General features: G+C 42.8%; 1 protein-coding gene across 3 annotated transcripts in view; it reads left to right on the top strand.

Annotated features, from left to right (window-relative positions):
* Window positions 1–23375, top strand: part of msn (serine/threonine-protein kinase msn) — a 72328-nt gene that overhangs the window by 4187 nt on the left and 44766 nt on the right. For all 3 annotated transcript variants that reach the window (XM_084593944.1, XM_084593943.1, XM_084593941.1), the window contains exons 2-14: window positions 2258–2323; window positions 3176–3232; window positions 5571–5615; window positions 7064–7144; window positions 7227–7275; window positions 7538–7599; window positions 7726–7816; window positions 10991–11063; window positions 11606–11663; window positions 11819–11873; window positions 12187–12383; window positions 14118–14230; window positions 18947–19170. In XM_084593944.1, the coding sequence (XP_084450070.1) occupies window positions 2258–2323; window positions 3176–3232; window positions 5571–5615; window positions 7064–7144; window positions 7227–7275; window positions 7538–7599; window positions 7726–7816; window positions 10991–11063; window positions 11606–11663; window positions 11819–11873; window positions 12187–12383; window positions 14118–14230; window positions 18947–19170 (1171 nt within the window). The remainder of the gene's footprint in view (window positions 1–2257; window positions 2324–3175; window positions 3233–5570; window positions 5616–7063; window positions 7145–7226; window positions 7276–7537; window positions 7600–7725; window positions 7817–10990; window positions 11064–11605; window positions 11664–11818; window positions 11874–12186; window positions 12384–14117; window positions 14231–18946; window positions 19171–23375) is intronic.

Below are 23375 nucleotides of genomic sequence, written 5' to 3'. Positions count from 1 at the left end.
TTATGTAATATTTCTGTGCATGTATGAGCTTTTTAGACGCTTGTCTAGAGCAAATACATTACTGTGACTTGTAAATCTACTTGAAATGTGCAATTATAAACTTCTGACAAAATTAGGTATATCAGTTCAACTGTGTGCAATATTGTATAAAAAGCAGCATCACAAGTGCACTTGGGGACATTTAGTAGTTCCATTATCAGTGCTTTGTTGAAGAACATAGTCGAAATATGCCCAGTGTCAAATTATTGGGGGTATATATATCTTGGCCACATGTTTCTGTATTTTCTCAATGCTTATAAGCATCATCTAAGCCCAATAAGTGGTTCCACATGACAGAAGCTAATTCCATTTGAGGTGTAACAAGAGAACAAGAAAGTCTGACTGTTGCTAAGAGTCCGAGAAAGCCTTGTCAGATTTAAAATTATCCCACTACCTTAAAACCACTGTTGCGACCGTCACAGCATAGTGTGTGAAAGTAAACTAGTGATTGATAAGCACACCGCAAGCCCGTGGTTGAATCCTGCTATAAATGCTATTTTCCAGATTTTTTTTTAAATTTCTTACTGCGGGTCATGCTACAGATCCAAGCATAACAAATACATAAGTACAGATACAAGACCAGGAAGTAAAACAAAAAAACCACAATGATACATGTAGCATAATTGCTATAATACAAGAGCTCTTCCTGACATGAATAAATCATTTTCTTCAGCGTGGCTGCAAATCACAATAAAAATATGGCCTTTATTATCAGGGCACAATAACCCAGACAGTGCAATATCCACACAAGTAGTAAAGAAGTGAAGACAAGAAGAATTATAGTTAAAAAGGAATAACTATAGATAAATCATTTAATGATATTGCATGGTATCAGCAGCATTTATTGGGCCATATGTATAAGTTCTGGAAAATATCTTCAAGGGTCTCCGTAACTCTGTCTTAAATGTAGGAAAATGCCTGCAAGGAAATGCCAAGAAGGATGCCATGCAGAACCCAAATTATGCAACAGTCACATCATAATCAAATCATAATAACTTTTACAAACCCATGAGTTAGCTTCTATCCCATTGGTTGAAATTTCTGCCAGTCAGAAGCTACCAATAGGGATGGAGGTGCAAAACCTACAGTTTTGCACCAAAATTGGTTTCCCTTTTCCTGCATTTGTTTCAAATCTGTGACTTCTCTGTAATACTTTGATTGTTATCATAGCTGGAAAGCAGTGGTGTGGCACCAGTGGCAAAAGAGTGGCAAAGAAAGGCTTCTTGACCAATCTGGCCTATCATACACATGCGCAGGTAGTAATTGGTTCATGCTCTCAAATAGAAAAAAAAAAAAGAACAGAAAGGTTTGGTTTGCTTTTGGGGGATTTAACATCACAAGGCGACTCAGTTCATGAGAGACTTCATAGTGGAGGATTTCGGACTAATTTCGACCACCTGGGGTTGTTTTATGCGGACTGACGTCGCACAGCACACGGGCGCTTTGCTTTGCGCCCCATTGAAAAGCGGCTGCTGCAGCCGGGATGGGAGATGTATTCTCCGCAGAGCAACAGAGGCTAAATATACAACTTTGTTTTCTTTTTATGGAATTACTTATCCGTTTCTCTTTCGGACCTTGATCACTGAAACTGAGTGTCAGTGGTGACATGAAGCCTTCAAAAGGGACATGCAGCACCAGTCTTACTCATTCATTTTGTCGCGATTCTAAGGCAACTGGATGATAAACAAAAAAAGTATTGAAATGACAGAAAAAATATGATGCAAGTGGTGGTATTCTGTCTTTTCTGATTTTATTCCTTGAGTTCTTTCTACTATTATACAGTGTCCTTGAGGAAAGAGGTAAATGTAGGTGGCAGCATTTTTTAACAGCTGAAATTCTTTTTTCTTTTTCCATGCTGGTTTGCAAAGGAATAAATGTAAACCTTGTAAATGCTCATGTTACGATGTTTATGCGCAAGCTGTCATGATTGTTTTGTTCCTGATAAAGGGGGCTTCTCAAAAAATATTCACATTATCGATTGGCAGCATTGCTACGAGCTCTTGGTGTCAAGCTGTTTTTTTACCACATCAAATCTTTACCCTCACAAGTTTCTTATTGCAGCCTTTTATAAACTTTCTCAATTCTGAGAGTATTTTTGCCTGAACTGTGCATATCGATGCCATAATAATTAAGGTACTTGTTCTTCATGAAAAGTTTATTTAGAATCCTGTCGGTGTTGGTAGCGTTGTTACTAACTCCTGCTTCCTTCTCTTTGCAGGATCCAGCAGGTATATTTGAACTAATTGAAGTAGTTGGAAATGGTACCTATGGCCAGGTGTATAAGGTGTGTATAATGTTTAGATTTTGTTGTTGTTATTGTTAAAATGATTTGTTTTCATGCCTTGGTGCCAAAGTTTGTTTTTATATCTCGTTCAGCTGACCATTAAAGAGATTGGTCTGTCCATTCATGAAATGTTATTGTGGTGCAAAAAAAAAAAAAAAAAAGAACATTGTGACTTTATAAAGTTACAAGCATTTAAAGAGGAAGGGTCTGTTCTGTGTAAGCAAACAAATGATAAGTGGGCATCACTTAATAAGCTGCTTGGCAAAACAGTAGAGGTTGTATGGGGGCCATTCAGTGTAGCATTATGTTAGTAGAAATGTTTTTGTGCTCTTAGAAAGTTCACAGGACTTTATAAATGAGAGGGCAAGTAAATGCTTCAGTGTATGCACTTAGGTGTATAAGATATGTATAATGTTTAGATTTTGTTGTTGTTGTTAAAATGGTTCGTCGTTCTTACATCTCGTCTGTCCGGTCATGAAATGTTATTGTGGTGCAAAAAAAGAAGAAAAGAACATTGTGACTTTATAAAGTTACAAACGTTTAAAGAGGAAGGATCTGTTATGTGTAAGCAAACAAATGATAAGTGGACATCACTTAATAAGCTTCTTGGCAAAACAGTAAGGGTTGTATGGGGGCCATTCGGTGTAGCATTATGTTGGTAGAAATATTTTTGTGCTCTTTCACACAGAAAGTTCGTAGGACTTTATAAATGAGAGGGCAAGTAAATGCTTCAGTACTGGTATGCTCTTTTCATCTCTTGTATGTAGTTCTGTGATCTTCCAGCAGTGCAAGAACTCCTTTGCCAATACATTGGAGAAACATAACCCTGCAAAGCTTGTTTTCTCATCGCAGGGTCGGCACACCAAAACTGGACAGCTTGCAGCCATCAAGATAATGGATGTCACCGAGGTGAGGGCATCTCAGAACCAATTTGCAGGCTGCACAGACTGCACAGACCATCAGAGTAGTGATGTGCAGTTGGTGACATGATGAAGCCTTGGTGACCTTTGGGCGTATTTGTAGGTTTCCTCCTTTGGCATCAGTAAATGGTACCGACACATAGAGGTCATCGTGAGGCAGGCAGGAGAAAAGCCGCACTGCATTTTCTGAGCTGGCAGATGTCTTGCACAGGTGGTGTCTTTGGCATACTGTCGCTTCAGTTATGCATAACATTCTTAGTTGTGTATTTGCTTTTTATCACTGGTGAGCTATAATGTAGTGTGACTGACCCATTGCATTTATTTTTTGTTGCTGTGTTCACAAAGGAAAGAACCTGCTTTTGCAGAGGACAAAAATTGAGTAGTCTTAAATAGGATGCAACAAATATTCTTACAACTTTAAAGGGGCATTCTATATTGCCGGAGGCGAGTATAGAGATATTGGCAAATTCTGGTACATCTGACCACTCAGTGGCAGTGCCGAGGGAAGAACTCTTGGTTTAACCACAAATTTATATTTTAAATTTATCAGGAAAGTCAGGTTTTAGCAGATGATGGCATCATACTGTGTCCTTTCGTTGCTACTAACATTTCATTTGCTTGGAGCGTCTGAAGTGAATATACTAATTTTATGACTATGCCACAGCATCGTAGACAAGTATTTGCATTCATATAAACTTGAGGCAGTCTTCTTTCCCTCTTTCAGCAAATTACAGCTACTTTTATTCTTTAATCTGCCTTAATTTGCTTTTAAAGTGCATTCAAAACAGAAAACTGCATAGCCAAAGACGTCGTCATACTTGTAGCGGTGCTGCTATAAGCAAAAACGGTTGTTGGTATCTACGATAGATGTCACCGGGCTTACATAGTCGATTTATTCATTTTGTTCTATTCCAACCTATTTAGCAGTCTCAGTTATAAGCTATTTCACAGTTTCAGCTATACTTTTAACAAAATCTCTGCATCTTAATATGTTCTGCACGAGACTACAGCAGCGCGACAGTCATTGTGTTCAGTTACTGTACTAACTGTGTCGTGTCCACTGTGTCAGTGTTTGCAAACTCAGGCTGCCACTCAGAAAACGAGACTACCAAATGGAAAAATTAAGTTTTAAATGGTTCTTCCATGTTTCTCAGCTCCACAGCCGGGTATTCGCTAAAAGGACCGAACACTGGCCAAAATATGTCATGAGATTATAGGGGAGATGAAAAGATCTTGCCTTATATAGTACACATCGAGCACTATAATATTAAAGAAAAGGGGTTTTATAATTTTAATTTGCCATTAAAAATCGCATAAAAACAACTGAGGCTCTATTTAGTGGAGAAACCCTATTACTGCTTTCACTGTAGTACCCCACGGGACTACATGTCAGCAAAATATCACTGATTTTCGTTACTGCACACTGTTCTTTTTTCTTATAGGAGTGCTTGTTATAATTTATTATATTTTGCGTTCTCTCCAGTGCGTCCTTAAATACAAACCACCCCTCCTTTCTCACCACGAGAGGCATACTTTTAGGCTTTGCCACTAGATGACGCCACAATGTTTAGAATTTCGCAAATGAAGCGGTGGTAGTGCCCACTAAAACGTTCGTCGACGAGGCACGCATTATTGTGCCGTAATAGCATTGAATGTGAAACTGAAAAGGACGTTACTTTTCGCAAAAAAAAAAAAAAAGAAAAAGTAATTACTGCCTGGCAAGTAAAATTTATATTTGTTTTCGGTACGTCTTTTTTGCCGACCACCTGTCGTCATCGTGGTCGCTGCTCATGGTTTCCAGCATAGGACTACATAAAAAAGGGTGCATGCACTGGTTGACAAATTCTTGGTAAAAATTTCCTGCAGCGTTTCTACCAAAACCGTTATGGAATCGAACATTTTATACATCAATCTTTCCATTGCACCGAAAAAAAATTTGAAACCTAAATTCCACTGTTCTGCCCCTTTAATTTCATTTTTCAGTGCATAGCTTGCGTTCAAACGCAAAAATGATCTGACAATGCAGAAGACTTGGGCTTGATAAGCGACATTGTCGTTTTGAGTCTTCGCGGCATAAATTTGCGGTGTAGGATGAACTGTTTGGAAATAAATTTGTCCTTGTATTGTTTAGCCTAAGATTGTTATTTAGCCTTGTTAATGTTAGCTGGGGAAGTACTGCTGTAGAGGTAACGTGTAATATCGGGGTCATAATCTGAATGCTATCAAGGCCTTAAAACTGCATTTATTATATGAGGTTTTTTTTCACACCCTTCTGTGTTGTTTTTGGTTTAAGCTGTAGACTGTATTTTGTTTTCCTTCTATTATAGGATGAAGAAGAAGAAATCAAGCTGGAGATTAATGTCCTCAAAAAGGTAAGCATGTAGGGGCAGTCTGCACTAGTTCGTTTCTTCAGTTAGGCCGAAGCATGCACTGTTTAATACACGCTAATATATCTCGAAGGCCCCTCATAGACTCAAGCACTTTTGTTCATATGAGCATATCCAGGTGCTATATTTTTTGGTATAAAAGATAGGCTGTGCCCCAATTTACCCACTACAGCAAATGAAGTTAACCATACATGCTTGCATGACCATCGCAAAAGGCTGTGTGCCTGTGAGCTGCTAAAGCTGTGCGAAATGACAGCAAAAGTGTCAACACTCTTCCTGAAAAAAGCTCTCGCTTAGGCAGAGCAGATGCACTACTTTTACTCAAAGTTCTTAAAATCTTCATCTTCCAACGCGTTATCGAAAAGGTCGGCGATTTTTGGTGGCAGCGCAGTTGAGACATCCTCTTGGCACTCAGAATCACTGCTCTCATCGTTGCCATCAGCGCAGTTGAGACATCCTCTTGGCACTCAGAATCACTGCTCTCATCGTTGCCATGTTCGGGCATAGCACACACAGGAAGTTGAAAACACACATGAAATAACCACCAACAAAGTCTCAAACGGGAACTGGAAAAGTAATTTAGCTTGTCTTAGCTTGTCTTGGCAGAGTGCGTGAACGAGGAGCTCAGATGTCACCATCCTTTGTTTGGCATTTCATATAACTATTGCATGGGGTTCCTAGGTTTCAAATTCGCAGAAGTGATTACAGCCGCCATTTCACGATAAACCTTGGAACATTGCACAAAACGAAGAAAAAAAATATATATATACAAGGTGCACTGTTGTCTAGGGCACACTAACAAAGCTTTTGCAGAACAAAAAAAAGTCTCATGCACTGGAATATGTGGTAAATTTTATCGCTGTCTTTGTAGCTGCTCATAAATTTGGTGAACCGGTGATGCAAAACTTGTGTGTTACATTACTTTATTAAGAGCTAATACTTGACATCACTAGCATACTTTAGTTAAATACAAATTAAAAAAAAAAGGGCCAGGTGATCTTTAAAGCAGGCCCTTCAGCCAGTGTTACCAACAAATTTTCATGATGCCACGGTTACCCAATTAGGCTGGGATGAACCCTTTTTTATCTTCCTTGCCCTGCATTGTCACGCTAAAGGGGTTTGCAGATGAAAGGTTGGTTCTATTATCAGGGTCTGTTATTATTCAAGACATCATGAAAATCGGTTGACATCATTGGGTGCAGGGGGTCCTTCAGAAGGGCAAAGGCCGGTTCTTTTTTGTTTTTTCCTGAATTGTGTCCGACCGTAATAAAAATGTTAGGCACTAATAATGCAACGACCAGCAAATTATTTAAAAACTGTTTATTTTCATGCTTGTACTTGATCCTGCTGCAGAAACAGTAAATATTTGCTTGAACTTTAGGTGCGCTTTATTTTTACCTAAATTAAGGTTTCCCACTCCCATTTTCTTGTAGTATTCCCACCACCGCAACATTGCCACCTACTACGGGGCATTCATACAGAAAAGCCCACCAGGCAAGGATGATAAACTCTGGGTGAGTGTGCCATTCTTATCTACCACAGGGTGAGCCACAGAGTAGTATGCCATGTTCTCATGGCTTATGTTTTCATTTCCAGTTGGTAATGGAGTACTGTGGTGCTGGTTCAGTCACAGATCTGGTCAAGTGTAAGTTCCATTTCATGCATTGGATTAAGCTTTGCTTGCCAGCGTTAGACAGGCACTAATAGGTAGGGCTGACCTTGCTTTTGGGCTGTACTTTGTGTTTTCCTCTGAAAGGCATCAGATTAGGGGCTCTCTTTCAGTATGTGTTACTTCTTTCTCACCAAACAGCAGTGTTAACATTGTTGAAAGCTAGTCTTAGTAGAAGGTCCTAAGTACCAGTGGTATGGTAGGACTACCATCGCTATAACTGGAATTCTGTTTGCAGCAACCAAAGGCCAGTCACTGAAAGAAGAGTGGATTGCATATATATGCCGAGAGATCCTCAGGGTAGGTGATGTCTCACAACATGCCCCCCCCCCCCCCCCTTCTTTTTGTAGGGGGGAGGGGGGCTGGAATGCCAATTATTGTGCCTAGTCGCAATCACTGCTTTCTTTCTCCTCCACTTCGTTGAAGGGTCTGAGCCACCTGCATGCAAACAAGATAATACACCGAGACATCAAGGGGCAAAACGTCTTGCTCACTGACAATGCTGAAGTGAAGCTTGGTAAGTCGGATTTGAGATGTCTTCTTTCAGTTGTTTTCATGCGAGCTCTCCTTGTGGGAAGAAATTTTTCTTCAGTTGTGTATTAAACCCAATCTGATCGTGTTGCTAATTGTTTCATCAAAGGTGCATTTGACTGTTCAGCACTGGGATGCTCATTGCCATTATTCTTGTAAAGTAAAACTGCGAAATTTTTCACTCTTGCCTTTGACTTCATTTGTAGGCATCCCATTCCTTAGGCAAGCACAGGTGGCATCAAGAAGCAATGAGCCTGTTTTTCTCAGCTTTGTCTTCGAACAGCAACTAGCCAATTTTGGGATAGAACTTTTGCAATCCAATTATAGCGCAGGTTTTTCAAGCCTTTATCTCAGAGGTTTTGCAACAGCTTGTAGCAGGGAGCTGGACTGCCAGGCAGTTTTATGTATTGGCAGCACCTGGAGTTTCTTATTTGGTTATATTGTGCAACTGGTTGCAATTCCCTTGGTGCATGTTACAGTTAGTATTCATGGAAGTGAGTGTAATAACATGGATAGTTCAGAGCATGCTATTTTTTGTCACGTCTATGCATGGTATCGCATTTTTGTCTGCTGTGTGGTTGATAAACATGCTTAGCCGATTAACTGCGATGTGTGGGTGACGATATGGTATAAACAGAGCGAGAATGTGGTACTTCCCACTCTGCTTCGGCATTGTAAGCTAGCTAAGCAACACTTCAAACCACACAACTGCACTGCTTATCCAACAATATCACCGTTGCATCACACCTCCGGCTTTCATACTTAATTTTCAGTTTTGATATAGTGCAACTCGTGCTCTAACAGTCGGCGCCACAAATACGATCTTTTTTTTTTTAATTGAAATCAATTTGGAGAACGCAATTCAGCATTTTATTTATTTATTCGGCTTAAACTGAAAATTCTGGCCCCTAGTTATCCCTCTAAAGCCTTAGTGAATCGACTGCTGCAAGAAAAAATCTTAAGTTTCTTCACTGCACGTTCACCGCCTTCTTGGTACCAGAAGATTTTGAAGCATGCAATGCACTGGTCTGCTTCGAACTGCACTGCCAAGCGTTTTGGGTTGCACTATTCTGTACCTTTTATTGATTTTGTGGCATTGTCTTGACCCTTTGACTGCCTAATTAAAAAAATGCATACCAAAATGGCCAAGCTTTTTTCCGTGCATTTATGGTTTTCAAAATATATTACTGCATTGGTTTATGGTTTGAATTAACAAATTTTAAAGGATAACGCTACTCTTGAGGGGAGGGGCTTTCCCTCAGTGTATGCCTTAGTAATAGGTTACAATATACTGAAATGCATCATATTTATTTGATCCTATATGCTGTAGCATACTGGAAAGTGCATAAAGGTTATTTCTTTCTAACACAAACTTTTCAAAAGTCAAAACTTTTTGTGAACATCTTTAAGCAGGGTGTCGTGGAAAAATTATGGGGGGCACTTAAGCTCCACCCTTAGTGGTATGAGGGGGTTAGTGTAGGCTACCAGCCCACATATAAAGCCCCGCTTCAACCAAACCATGTGAGCGTGCTTGCATGACCTAGATGTAGCGTGAATGCAAGGGTCCTGGCAGGCTGATTCTGGTATCACCCTCAAATGTGAAAGGAGAGGCCCTAGGGGGCAGCTCCTACCAAACGTAATGTCAGGCAACCTCATGTCCAGTTAGTGATAGGCCATATCAGCGCCATGCTCAAGGTTTTTCGCTTGCAATGCCAACGCCGACGGATGGCCGCCGAGGCCGGACTTTTGGTGAACGAGGCCTTTAACACTATCTCGTAAAAACCTGAAATGACTACTGTCAGGCTTAAAACACATATTCGAAGTGTGAAACAAGATTTTATTTTTTTTAATTCTTCATGGGCAGCTATTGTCTTCTGGTGAATAAAATTACAAACAGAGCATTTTTTTCTTTTCAAATTCAAATTCATTTGTTTCTGCCTTGTAAAGTTAAAAGACAGTGGAGGCACAGAAAAAGCTGTCAGATACAGCTCAACGAAGCCGCAGCCCAACCCTTTTGCTTGGCAGCGACTTGCAGCAAGATAAGGCAAAGGCAGTCAGTCACACAGCGTGATAAACAGATATACATTTGTGAACAGGTACAGAAGAAAACGAAACATTATACTAAACTAAGACAATATCACAATGGGCAAATACAGATGCAGAAAAAAGAAATAGGAGATGGAAAAAATTATACATAGCGCGCAAAGATTTGTTTGACAAACTGAATAGGTCAAAATTATTATACGTGTTCAAACTCATTTCAAATGGAAGGAAGAGCGAATTTCAGGCGTTCTCTACCTGAATTTATTCGAGGGGTCAGCACTACCCAAGTCTCTGCATTCCTTGTCGTGTAGCTTTTTTCTCGGGCATGTAGTTCTGTAAGGTTGCATATATAATTTGCATTTATTTGTGTTTCTAGTTTAAAGCATACTCTCAAGCGATATTTATACAGGTTGTGGGTTCTTAGCACACCAATTTGTAGAAAGAGACCCGTGCTTGGTGAGCACCAGAGGACATTGTGAACGTGACGAAGGAACTTTTTCTGAAGGATGTGGCAATAGTTTAAACAGGAGTATAAGAGAGAATTGTAAAGAAGCAACTTCATTGGTCTTGGAATAATATATCTTATTCTACTCATAACGCCAGTTATTTGCCAGTTTCTTTAAAATGTGGTCCACGTAGTGTTCCCAAGAGGAGGAAACAGCTCCTAAGCACTTAAATGGTTCAACCCAGTCTATATATTGTGATTTAAGATCAGTCTTAGTGGAGGAGGAAATACTTTGTTCTTGGGGTGAAATATAACAGCCTGGGTTTTCTTTTCATTTATATGCATACATTTACATTCTTACCATTTTTGTAACTTACTCAGGACGTCATTGCATTCAGTCAAGGTGTCATTGGTAACCATAACTTATCTCTGCCAGTGAGATCAGTGCAACATGAGGCCAGAGAAGTGTGGCTTGTCAGTGGAGATGTATACATTGGTACACTCTTCCATGACAAGTACAGATTCGGGTTGTCAGTTAAAGGGGAAAGGTCCTGTTGTATTTTTGTGGTCTAGTTGACAGACAAAGTTTTCCTGAGAATTCAGTTTGTAGTTTTGGTTCTGTGCCTGTGGCATAGCTAGTGAATGTGCTCACGGAGTTGCATTTCTCTGCAGTGGACTTTGGAGTGAGTGCTCAATTGGATCGTACAATAGGACGGCGTAACACATTTATTGGAACTCCATACTGGTAAGCTTCTGCCGGAGTTCATTTACTGTAGTGAAGAGCTCCAGAAATTGCGACCACCTGGGGTTCTTTAACGTGCACTGGCATCGCATAGTACACGGGCGCCTAGCTTTTCGCCTCCACTGAAAGACTGCCACCGAGGCCAGGATTTGATCTTGCGTCCTTGGGCACAGTAGTCGAGCGCCGTAACGCCACCCTGCTGGGGCGAAAATAATTTTCTGAACTTATTATGTGCGACCAGTGTGCACCAGCTTTAGCCACATTGTTTGGTGCCATGTTTACTTTGTGGCAGTTTGTTGTTTGGGTAATAAATATGAGAGGTTATTATTGTTATTAATATTTTCTTTCTTTTTTTTTTTTATTTTGTTCGAAAGAATGGTAGGGGGTGATGAGATGAGAAAAAGCTGTGTCCTTTGCTTATACTGACAAGGAGCTGTGTAATAGTTGCCTTAGCTCAGATCTTGACCAGTCTGAAAGCTTGGTGGATAGCAAACAATTAATAGCTAAGTATTAGCCTTATAATTTCCTCTTCTTTTTCTGACCAGGATGGCCCCTGAAGTGATAGCATGCGATGAGAACCCAGATGCCACTTATGACAACAGGGTGAGTATGGAGTAGCTAATCTGGACTTCTGTAGGAATAATGTAGCAGTTACCTGTTTTTACGCTATGCTAATGTTTGCATTCTTATGGTAGTGTCTGTGAACTGCCAGCTTGTTTATCAGTGTCTTTGCTTAATCTCATTGTGGTCTCATGCAGAGTGATCTGTGGTCCCTTGGAATCACTGCACTGGAAATGGCAGAGTCACAACCACGTGAGTTTATGACTTTTATGCTGTGATAGTGGAACAACTTGCTATGCTTTCATTGTGAATTTTGCTTAGTTTTGTTGTATCCAGGGTTATGGAAAGCAACGGTTGGAACTAATGTTAGATACTGTTACTCAAGTTTGATTGCAGGTAGTTTCTGAATATGTTCTGCATTTTGAAAGTGGACTGAAGGCCTTCTATTTTGTGAATGTTGACACCTCGTTTATTCTTTTCGATGTACCTTTGGCATTTTTTTTGCATTCTGGGCCTACAGTTACAATGGGATCTTCCCCCTCCCTCCATCTTTCTTCTTGCACAGCTCTGTGTGACATGCACCCGATGCGAGCCCTGTTCCTGATCCCCCGGAATCCACCCCCTCGGCTAAAATCTCGCAAGTGGGCGAAGAAGTTCCACAGCTTTATAGAAACAGTGCTGGTGAAAGACTACCAGCAAAGGCCGTACACGGAGCAGCTGCTCAAGCATCCCTTCATCAAGGACCAGCCAACGGAGAGGCAGGTGCGTCGGGATGGCATGGAACCTCCAGTCTTGAGGAGCAGTCGCTGTGCTTTCAGTGGTGATCCCAGTCGCATTGGCCCAGTGGTGTTAGGATGCCCGGCTTCCGAGCCTAAGGTCATAGGTTTGATCACAGCCTCAATGGCCGCATTTTAATAGAGGTAAAACTCAAGGCGCCCATGTACTGCGCAATATCAATGCGTGTTAAAGGATCCCAGGTGGTCAGACATAATCTGGAACCCTCCACAATGGCATCCCGCATACAATAGAACCGCTGATATATAGTAAAATCCGACATTGTAAAGTGAAGGTAAAGTTTTAGTTCGCTTTTCATAGACGACAAAACATTTATTGCCCTTTGTGGTAAAGGCATTCTTGATAAAAATTGGTTATAATAAAGCGCGTCTGGTTGTGGCAAGATACTTGCCATGAAATAGCATTGCTGTATGTGCGCAACTTCAGATTGTGAGGCAAATTTTCTTTTCAGAAAAAGTGCAATAAAAGCTACCTACTTTCGTAGAAAGAAAGTAATAAGGTCCATTAAGAAAGTAAAAGAGAGTAAAAGGTGCAATGAGAAGTAGGGAAGGGAAGAAACAGCTGAACATTCGCAGCACTGCGCAATGCGAAGCGCAAGGAAGTGGTGGCAAGAAGTGGAGGCGTAGCGTGTGCAATTTTGCTGTACTTCACTGTTACACACATCTATTGCCTCTTGTATGACAGAAACAGCATAAAGTGACATTGTGTTCATGCAAGGCGTTTGTTTTCACATAAACTCAAACTCAGTTTTATTCGTAACCATGTTGCATTCATGCTAAAGAGGTACTTCCACAAAATGTAAATAAGGAATTTTATAACTGAAAAAGAGAAGGTTGCACAAAGAAACTATAAGTATGGAAGGTATTTTTTTTTTTTTTTTTTTTTTTTTTTTTTTTTATGAAGCAACAAGATGTGTTTATAAGTAGCCCTTTAATTATTCGACAGCATCTTCAGGTCCATGTCATCATCAACAACTGAGATATAAGCGAATACCCTTATATAGTAAAGGGTTTTGGCAGTCCGAATGACTATATTATAGAGCGGTTCTATTGTAGCTCATGTTGCTTTGGGATGTTGAACCTTATATACCATACCATATCGTGTCATACCGGATGTCAGTGGTGAAATTGGAGCAGAGGACACTTGGAAACAGCTAGTAGATGTGGCATTTAAACAACAAAAATGTGCCTCATCGCACTGCGCTTATTGCAAAATACTCTTGTCGTAATGGATCTCGGCATTGCAGCGAATGTTTAAACAGTAGCTAGAGAAGCAGGATTGCACAGAAGCCATATTGGCTCAACTTGGTATAGCATGCTTATTGAAAGCATGTGTTGCAGCTGCTGCTGACTGCGTTGTACACTGTCTGCAGACCAAGTCACTCTGCTCTGGTGCCTTGCTCACGGTTGAGAGAGCAGTGATTAAGCTTTTGTATTGGGAGAAGAGTTGCAGGCGTCTGAGCTCGGCAAAACCAAAGTTCTGCATCATAGCCTTGGTGTCGTATTGTGGTATTGCTACTGCCTGTGCAGTTTGGAGCATTGTACTCTGTGTACAACAGGACGTTTTTCTACAAGCTCATTTCTGTGCCCCAAATGAGCATTGTACATCATAAGTGTGTGACACCTGGCACGTTACCCTTGTGCTTTGGTCTTCTTAGGGGTGCCCCTTTGCCAACGTTACCATTTCCCCTCCTTGGCACAGGTACGCATCCAGCTCAAGGACCACATGGACCGGTGTCGCAAGCACAAGCGGTCTGCCTCTGGAGCAGGAGGCCCCAGGGAGGTGCCTGGTGGACCAGATGATTATCGATACAGGTTGGTTGTCCAGAGATGTGCTTACACTCGGGCATAGGGCACACGCGGTGTCGCACTGGCCACAGCGACACCCTCTGCACTCTAGTCCCACTTACTCACTGATATGTTTAGTGACTTTGTACACATCTGACTTCGCTGGCACCAACATAGTCCATAGCCCTGTTCCACTCCGGGCTGTGAAGAAAGAAGTGTAGTGTAGCAGAAGACAAAAGACAGGGTAACAGAGACGAACAGCACGAGTGCAGACTTCCAGCAGATTTGCTGTTCATATCTGTTACTGTGATAGGAAGGTGGCTGCCTTAGGAAGAACCCATATTATGGCTACAATGGGCAGAGGAGGGTCTGATCTGCGTGGAAAAGTGCACAACCTAATGGTGGCTGTAACAGAAACAACCTGCCGGATGGCTGCCTTGGAAGGTTGACATACTTAACAGTGTCAAGGAAGAGGGGCAGGGCAGCAAGGAGCAAAAAAGTGCTCGGCGTGAATTCTACTGCATTTAGTAATCACAATGCCCTTATCTTAGGTTCTGCGAAGAAATGAGAGTGCTTGCAGGAAAAGTGTGCTGTTAAGACTGAACCTATGCTATAAAAGCTTTTTGCCAATTAGTGTGCTAAGCCGTGCCTCTTGGGTCTCCTTTTTATAGAAATAAATTATAGTTATGCACCAACGAGCCATGCTGCTGGCCGCAACAATTGGTCAGTTGGAATGCGTGGTATGCCTCTTGCCATTGAAGTGATGGACATGGGCACCACTATTTGCATGGCATTGGCCACATCAATGCTACCCGAGTGTAGGGGACCCAAAGCTTTCCCTGCTTCAGCTCTACGAACCTGACGTTCTCCTGCCACTTGTCTGTGTATCAGGAATGTTCGAAAGAGTTGAAGGACATGTATATGCTCGGAGTTGTGGAAAGAACAGGTGACTCTGGAGAGTCTTGGAAAAACTTCAATAACTGAAATATTCACTAAAATTTATAGATGCAAAATTATCTTTTAATCACATGGATACGTTTTGTTTAAACATTATACTTAAAATTAAAAAAAAGGTCTCTGCTAGCTGAAAAAGGAACAACACATAAAGTTGAAAAAGGCATGAATATAAGAATACAGGCAGTGATAAAAATAATGTTGAATGTGCAAAGTATGATACATTACCTCTTTTGTTTGTTTCTTTCTTTTTTTTTGTGTGTGTGTGTGTTATTCAAAACCAGTGCTCGCCACTCAATTGCCCAATTTCCACGGCTGTGGTTGCGAATATGACATGCCCAATCTTCTAACTATACCAGTAAAATGCAGTGATGCCTATTTGTTGTGCGCTGAAGTACAGGGCTGAGCAAAAGTGGAGAGGCCACGCGGTTTTACAAAACTGCAAAACTGCCAGCGTTTCCTGACGGCGCAGCGGCTGTTATCACGATATGCGTATGGTAACCCCCAGGCCACGCGGTTTTACAAAACTGCAAAACTGCCAGCGTTTCCTGACGGCGCAGCGGCTGTTATCACGATATGCGTATGGTAACCCCCATGATATGCTCGCCCGCTTGCCCGAGTACTTTTTTCAGGCGCACGTTTTTATATAGAAAATCTGTAATCGCCCCGGATTGCATGGCCTCTCCGCTTTTGCGCAGCACTGTAACATCTTGCAGGCATGCCATTCTCAAAACATTGCTAAATTGCTAAGATCTTTCTTATTTTTTATTTTAGCTTGATTGCCTTCTGCTCATAGTTTTTGAACTCAGTTTGAACTCTTTGAAGTTTATGGTTGACATGATTTGCGGAAAGCGGCAAAGTGCAGGCTGGTTTCGCCATCGTGATTGAAAGTCTGGTTAAGAAGCTCTTCTCTGAAAGCTTGTTGGCCAAAGCTAGCTCAGTATAGTTGGAAGAACTTTGCATTTGGTTGACGTTCTGGAGAATCTACCATACATACTGGAATATTTCTTGGTGTGGTTGTGAATAGAGATAAAACGGCAAAGACACAACATAAATGCCTGCGACTATGGCACGAGCGGAAATTGAAAATATACTTACATAGCATTGGGTCACCAGTTGAATTTTCAGGCTGATGGTAGCCTCAAGTCAGGGATTATTGTAAACTCATCTTTCGACCTTGCTATAGCTTAAAAAAAAAAAAAACAAAAAAAAAAAACAATGAAAGTAGTAGAACCAGACAACTGGTGCGAACTGCTTGGTGTGTCCTGTCACAAGCTCAACATCATTTTCGTTGACATTTCAGACCACTGCATTACAAATTGTTTTTTCTAAGTCGCTGCCTGCTGAAAAAGGAAGTGACCTGTATCGAAAGCGATACTGAATATCTCGGACTACCTCCAAAAGGGGGCTACATGCTCCAATGGGGGAGAGTTTGGCAGCATGCGCAGAACAATCGATCACACGTGGTCGATGACTTATCGTGAAGCAGTCCCAAAGGAGGTAGGAGTAATGTTGCTCAAGACTTGGGATAGCTTGGGTGCCACTGCAGTCATATTGCACTTGTTACAAATTGAAGCCATTTGTAGGCTTTGACATGTGGCTACTGTAAGAATTTCGTGATTAGGCTAACTGTGGCTTCAGTTTGAGATGTTTTTGCTGTTTAAGGACTAAAGAAAAAATCACAATGGATTTTTGCATGCTAAGGCTTCACTCAGGCAAAGGTACTTCCTAGCAGTAGGTTTGGGCTGAAGTACTGTGGGCAGTTGAGCTAGTTCATATTGCATCTTTTGAAAACAACACAAGCGAACAAGTGATAAACAAAAAGAACAGACACAGCGGACACTTGCCTTCAGGCACGTTCGGATTCTGCGGTGTGCTGGGAAATTTTATCACACATGTAGTTTTTGCATTTAACTTTCATTAATATGCAAAGAGGGAACTCTAGCTGTTCAGGAATCATGGAATTAGAAAATACCTTGTGGAGTACCTTTTCAAAAAGTGTGCTGTTAGATGTGCAGCACCTCGCCCAAATACTGCAGTTTCAGGCCAGAGCAAGCAGAGGGCACAGCCAACATACACTGTACACCTGCGCTCTCGCTCCAAAGAAAGGAAGATCAGGTAGTTGCACAAGTATTCATTGTACAGAACGCTGCATTACAAGCACTGCACTGACCCTCAGACAAGCCGCAGCCCTGCTGCTACTCGCGCTGCTTCGTGGCGCAGCTACGAGCGCTTGTAGGCCGCAGGCCAACCAGCGGATTAAAGCGCACATGACACATACGAGTCAGTTGATGCCTCAACGCGCATCGCCACTGGCAGTGGCCGGCGGTGACGTAGAACGGTGCCATTTGAGGCCCACCTAACTCGGAAGCATCGGTGCACGGACTCCTTTTGGGCCTGAACCCGAGCAAGCATACAAGTTGTGCAAATTCACAACCCACGGTACCCCAGCCTGAAGGGAAAAAATGTATGCACTTGCTGCTGCCAGAGTCGATGGCGATCTCCCTGCTCGCTTCCTGCACGCTGCCTCGCGTCGAAACAAGAGCCCACCCAGTACATCACCAGGACGTCTCATGTCACCAATGGGGACGCGAGATCCACATTGGAAAATCAGAACGGATATTCAGTGGCAGTATTTCTCAGAGAAGCTTCTTTTGGACTCGCAGTGACCCACCAGCCGTGTGTTTCGCATCGCTCCGGAAGCATAATCCCCACAACTTTACATCAGTTTTTGAAGAAAAGGCTAATGAGAGTCTAAAATTCCTTCAGCCCCTGGCCCACACCAGTGCAGCAGCCTGACTGCGAGCTTGATGTAATGTGCTGACCAGTCTCTAAATTTTAGACTAGTAATCCATAGTCCTACTGCTGAGCCCAGAACTGGACCTGCAGTGATCTGTGTGCTTTAGTCAGAGGCAGTCTAAAAAAACACCGTTGAAGGTGCAGATGTAGTGACAGTTTTTCAGCAACATTTGTTTCATTCAGAGCTAGTTGTTTCATTTTTCTCAACATGGAACACATAAGGAGGACTGGCTGGGCAAGCGCCGTCCACTCTCACAAAATCTTCGTAAGACGTGATATCCACTGTCGTCATAGTGTAACACCTTTAAAGCAAACGATGCTAAAAATTTCCGTAAAATTAAGATTTGCAAAAATCTCAATTTTTCAGTCTTTCATCATAAACCCTCCTTCCAAAATGATGCCAAGTTCTTTTAAAAAAATAAAAAAAAAGTAGGTTCGCTACATGAGTATATATGGCAAATCCTCTTTATTAGACTCTCATACTGGCACCTGTGATGCTAACCTATCAGCGTAGTTGTTTCACGCATTCCTGCCACAGTAATCGCAGAAAGGGTGAACGTAATTTAGTAGATTAAACTACCAGCAGCTCTCATCACAAGAACTATGTTACTTCTGCCCTTTTAGAAGATGCAAGTTTATTGGACCTTTATGCGACGACCAGCTTTCAAGCAGGACCATTTGTAAGAACCACGAGCTTTCAAATGGTCCCACTTGCTTTCGTGTGGGACCATCTGAGTTCTCGCTTGCTTTTGAGTGGGACTACTTGAATTTCCTACCTCATATTTTCACCTGGGGATGACAAAATGCCCTCCACGCACCGGATGTCACCAGCCCGCAAATAACTTTGAGCTAATTGACGCATCATTGATGCTGCACAGTACCAGAGGACAGTTTGCCGGCCTATGTTTTCTTGTCGCACAGGGGCTCAGAGCCACATAAACTTTTATGCTGACATGGCCAGCACTGCATTTCCACTCTTTCTTTCTGCAGTGGCAGTGAGGGCGAAGATGAGGATGGTACAGCCGGCGAGCCAGGTTCTGTTGAACCAGCACAGCGTGACCTGACCTTGAAGCGCAACTTCCAGCAACTGCAGGCACGTGATGGCACCCTGACCTCTGCACCCCAGCAGCAGCAGCAGCAGGCACCGCCGCCGCCGAGCAAGCCACCTGAGCTCCCTGCCAGGCCGCCACCCGTGCCACCACAAAGAGTTATTGGTGAGTAGCCTGTGTCTGACCCTTTCACTAATATTGGAAATAGCTGTGGTTAGATCATTTTTGTACCAGATGCATTTCTCGTGCTTATATAATAATGTGTAGTAACAGAAGCCTGGAGTAAGCCAGCACTCCATGTGTCAGTAGGTAAGCGTTTGAAAATGGCTACCAAAACACTTGTAGAGTTTTGTGAGTAACTTTGACTAGAAGCTAATAGCTGTGCCTACCTTTTCATATGTTAAAATGGGGTAAGCAGCACGGTGGTGGCGAAGATGCCATATTTATGGGAAACCTGCTGCAGAGCATGAAGACCCGCTTTGTGGATATGAAAATGCAAATTCCACATGCTTTGAGCACAGTCATGGATCCTCGATTCAAGCCAGTGTGCTACAATCTTTCTAATGAGGCACAGTGGCTGAAGAATCAGGTGTGTTCAGCAGTAGAGAAAACTCTTTCATTGGAGGAAGACGTAGAGTTCAGCGTTACTGCATCGGCACCAACTACTGACAGTGATAAGTGGAGTGTTTTTGGATCTTTGGCCTCAACCAGCACTGTGAACAGTGCATCAAGACGGCCACTGCAAGAGTTAGAAGATTACCTGCACTCACCTCCAAGTCCTAGAACAGAGAACCCGTACATTTGGTGGAGGACCACTGGCAAGGAAACTTATCCACTGTTGGCAAAGGTTGCTCAACTGTTCATTGGAATACCAGCAGCACAGATGTCTAGTGAAACGCTGTTTTCAGCATCTGGCAATGTCACCAGGATTCCTGAACATGTGGAAGAGTTGGTATTTTTACATAGCAACGTCCATTGAGCATCTTGGCCAAATAGCATGCAGGAGTGTCAATAAAGATTCCGGACTATTCTAGATCCTTCTACTAGTTAATTATGCTTTTCTTTTATTTTAGTTACCTTGTGAATTCTGAAAACTACGAGTTTCAATGCGAGTTAAGAATATATATATATATATATATATATATATATATATATATATATATATATATATATATATATATATATATATTGTGAGCCTTCTGTGGACCTTCTTTCATTTGTACATGCCATCATCATCGTCCCGCGGCGCCGGCTCTGGCGCGTGCCTGGGTTGGTGACCGGATTAAAACGCTGGACAAGGCTTCGCTGTCCTTGCCGCCACGACCTCGCCGTCTTGACCTAGCCTTCTTCCACAAGTGGTGGAGGTGCTGGGCATAGTCGGAGGGGGTGGTGCAGCCGAGGTAGAGGGTCCTGCCGATTCTTGGGTGCTCTCGGTAGACATAACGATGGTGGCAGGCGGTAAACAGCGACCGGAACGTAGCTCCAGCGAGAGGCACGGCACAAAACAGCAAGGGGATCAATTCTCACCTCCACCATAAATCGGGTCGCCAACACCAAGACGCCGACGCTCTTTCTCGCTGTCCACTTTCGGAATCGGCTTGCTGTTTTTCTTCCCAATGCATTTCCACCTATGACCACAGCCGACCATCTCTTTCCCCGACGTATATCACAACAGTTTCATTTGACGACGCAGAGAACAAACACACTCTCCGCTCACAGCAATTAGCCGATGCCTACTGCCGTCCCATCATCGATCGCCTTATTGGCGCTTCGGACCCACCCAATGCTCGGCTTCGCCGACAACTTCGCAATTTCAAGCTCGAAGATGGCATCCTACTCCGCTTCGTGTATTGCACTGATGGAACTCGCTGGATACCAGTCGTGCCGCATGTGCTTCGTCAACGAATACTGGCGGCTCTCCACGATGACGCTACTGCAGGTCACCTTGGTATTGACAAAACCTACGACCGCGTGAAAAAACGATTCTTTTGGCCTGGCCTATCTTCCAGCGTTGCCAAATACGTCGCATCCTGCCCTCTATGCCAACGTCGCAAACGGCCGACTTCATCACCCGCTGGCCTTCTACAACCCGTTCCCTGTCCCGCCACGCCATTCGACGTAGTCGGCATCGATTTATATGGTCCCCTACCTCTCTCCGAGGGGGGTAACCATTGGATTATAACAGCTGTCGACCACCTTACACGCTATGCTGAGACAGCACCTGTACCGACCGGTTCCGCTCAAGAAGTAGCAAATTTCTTTTTGCAATCAATTGTATTGCGTCATGGCGCTCCTCGGGTGCTCCTAAGTGACCGCGGGACGGCCTTCTTATCGACAGTCGTTGCCGAAGTTCTTTACGCGTCATCCACCCTTCACAAGACAACCTCGAGCTACCATCCCCAGACTAACGGGCTGACTGAGCGATTTCACCGCACCTTATCGGATATGATCTCCATGTATATCACACCGGATCATCGAAATTGGGACACTATTCTACCATTCGTCACTTTCACCTATAACACAGCAGTACAACGAACTACCGGTTATTCTCCATTTTTCCTCGTTTATGGCCGTCCTCCCACTACAATTCTCGACGCTTCCTTCTTCTCTACGCCCGACTACTCCACATCGGTACCTACCCAGTTCTTATCTCGTGTGGCCAGATGCCGTCATCTTGCCCGCCTCAACACAGCAGCGTGCCAGGAAGACCGCAAGAACCGCTACGATTCTACGCATCGCGTGGTCTCTTATCGTCCCGGTGACGAAGTACTGCTTTATACTCCACTGCGCACCCCTGGCCTTAGTGACAAATTCCACCACCGCTACCTTGGTCCCTACAAGATCATCAGCCAAACTTCTCCAGTTAACTACAAAGTCGCGCCTGTTGATCCCCCAGCCGATCGACGCCACCGTGGAACTGAAATTGTCCATGTCTCTCGCTTGAAACCGTTTGTGCGCCGCGGTACATCGGTTAGTTAGGAGCGGCCAGGCTGGCCGCTTCCGACCCCCCGGGCAGATTGTGTGAGCCTTCTGTGGACCTTCTTTCATTTGTACATGCCATCATCATCTTCTTTCATTTGTACATACCATCATCATCGTCCCGCGGCGCCGGCTCTGGCGCGTGCCTGGGTTGGTGACCGGATTAAAACGCTGGACAAGGCTTCGCTGTCCTTGCCGCCACGACCTCGCCGTCTTGACCTAGCCTTCTTCCACAAGATATATATATATATATATATATATTTTGTACAATTGTGTTCGCGTTCGCAAACTATTCGCTTAATATTCGAACAGAATGACTATTCGCTTCATATTCACTTCGAACTGGAAATTCACTATTCGCACATGCCTATAATAAAATGCATAGGCAGTCATTCTTTTTTGAGGATTACGAATGGTGAATTCTTGGTATGATCGTTTAGTTCCCAGTCAGCACTTGCCCGTGACAACTGTACCACAAAATACTACTAAAAATTTGTGTTGGCGAAAAAAGAAAAAGGGTTTTCATGATGTGCTGTATACATCCAGAAATGTAAAAGAGAACAAATATGTGGAACAGTAAGATATTGAGTTAAGATGCTGAAATTTTGTGTACAGCAGAATTTGATGTTGCGAATCTCGTAGAGTATTGCAAGAAAATATTAATTTCATCCAAAAGGAAGCAAAATCAGTCTACAGAAGCAGGTAAAGTGTATTCGTGTAGCTATTTTTAAGAATTTATTTAAAGGGGCACACCGCTGCTAGCTGGTCTGTTGTGTACCTCGTGAATACCAGTTCTGACATCATGGTTGTAAGGACCAAGCCATACGACATCAATGTGCTGGCGGTGCTTTTGTTGAGCATATTTGTTGGTCATGTGTTTGTATAATCTGAGATGGTGTGGCAGAGTGTGCGGAACATTCGAATTCATGCAAGTTGTAGAGCATGCAGTGCGTTAGCCAAGGATTTCTACAAATTCGTATCAGGTGGGGTCATATCACTGAGGCCTACTGTACTTAGTCATCCTTGGAATAGGAGTGTTGCCAGACAACAAATAAACAAACATGAGAAAAAACTTTTTTCTTTCTTTCTTTTTCCTTCATAATGCACCAGCGCTGCTTATTCTAGAATTGCTTTAAGCCAACCTGCCCAGAAACATACCGTATTTGCACGATTCTAACGCGCCCCCAATTGTAAAGCGCAGTAATATTTAAGGCCCGGTAACCAAAAAAATAACTTGGCGCCAATTCAACCCCCACACGGAATAATGCAGTCAACAAGCATCTCAAAGTTGCTTAAAACATTTAATCGAACTCAAGAACACAAACCGGAATACACGAACACAGCCAGGAGATGAGAACATCATAGGCTACTTTCCGTCAGTCGGAAGACAG

Source organism: Amblyomma maculatum, chromosome 2 (assembly GCF_055883805.1).
Source record: "Amblyomma maculatum isolate TAMU_Amacu chromosome 2, ASM5588380v1, whole genome shotgun sequence".
Classification (NCBI taxonomy): domain Eukaryota; kingdom Metazoa; phylum Arthropoda; class Arachnida; order Ixodida; family Ixodidae; genus Amblyomma; species Amblyomma maculatum.
The sequence above is the reverse complement of the archived record's forward strand: the minus strand, read 5'-3'. Positions and strand labels throughout refer to the sequence as shown.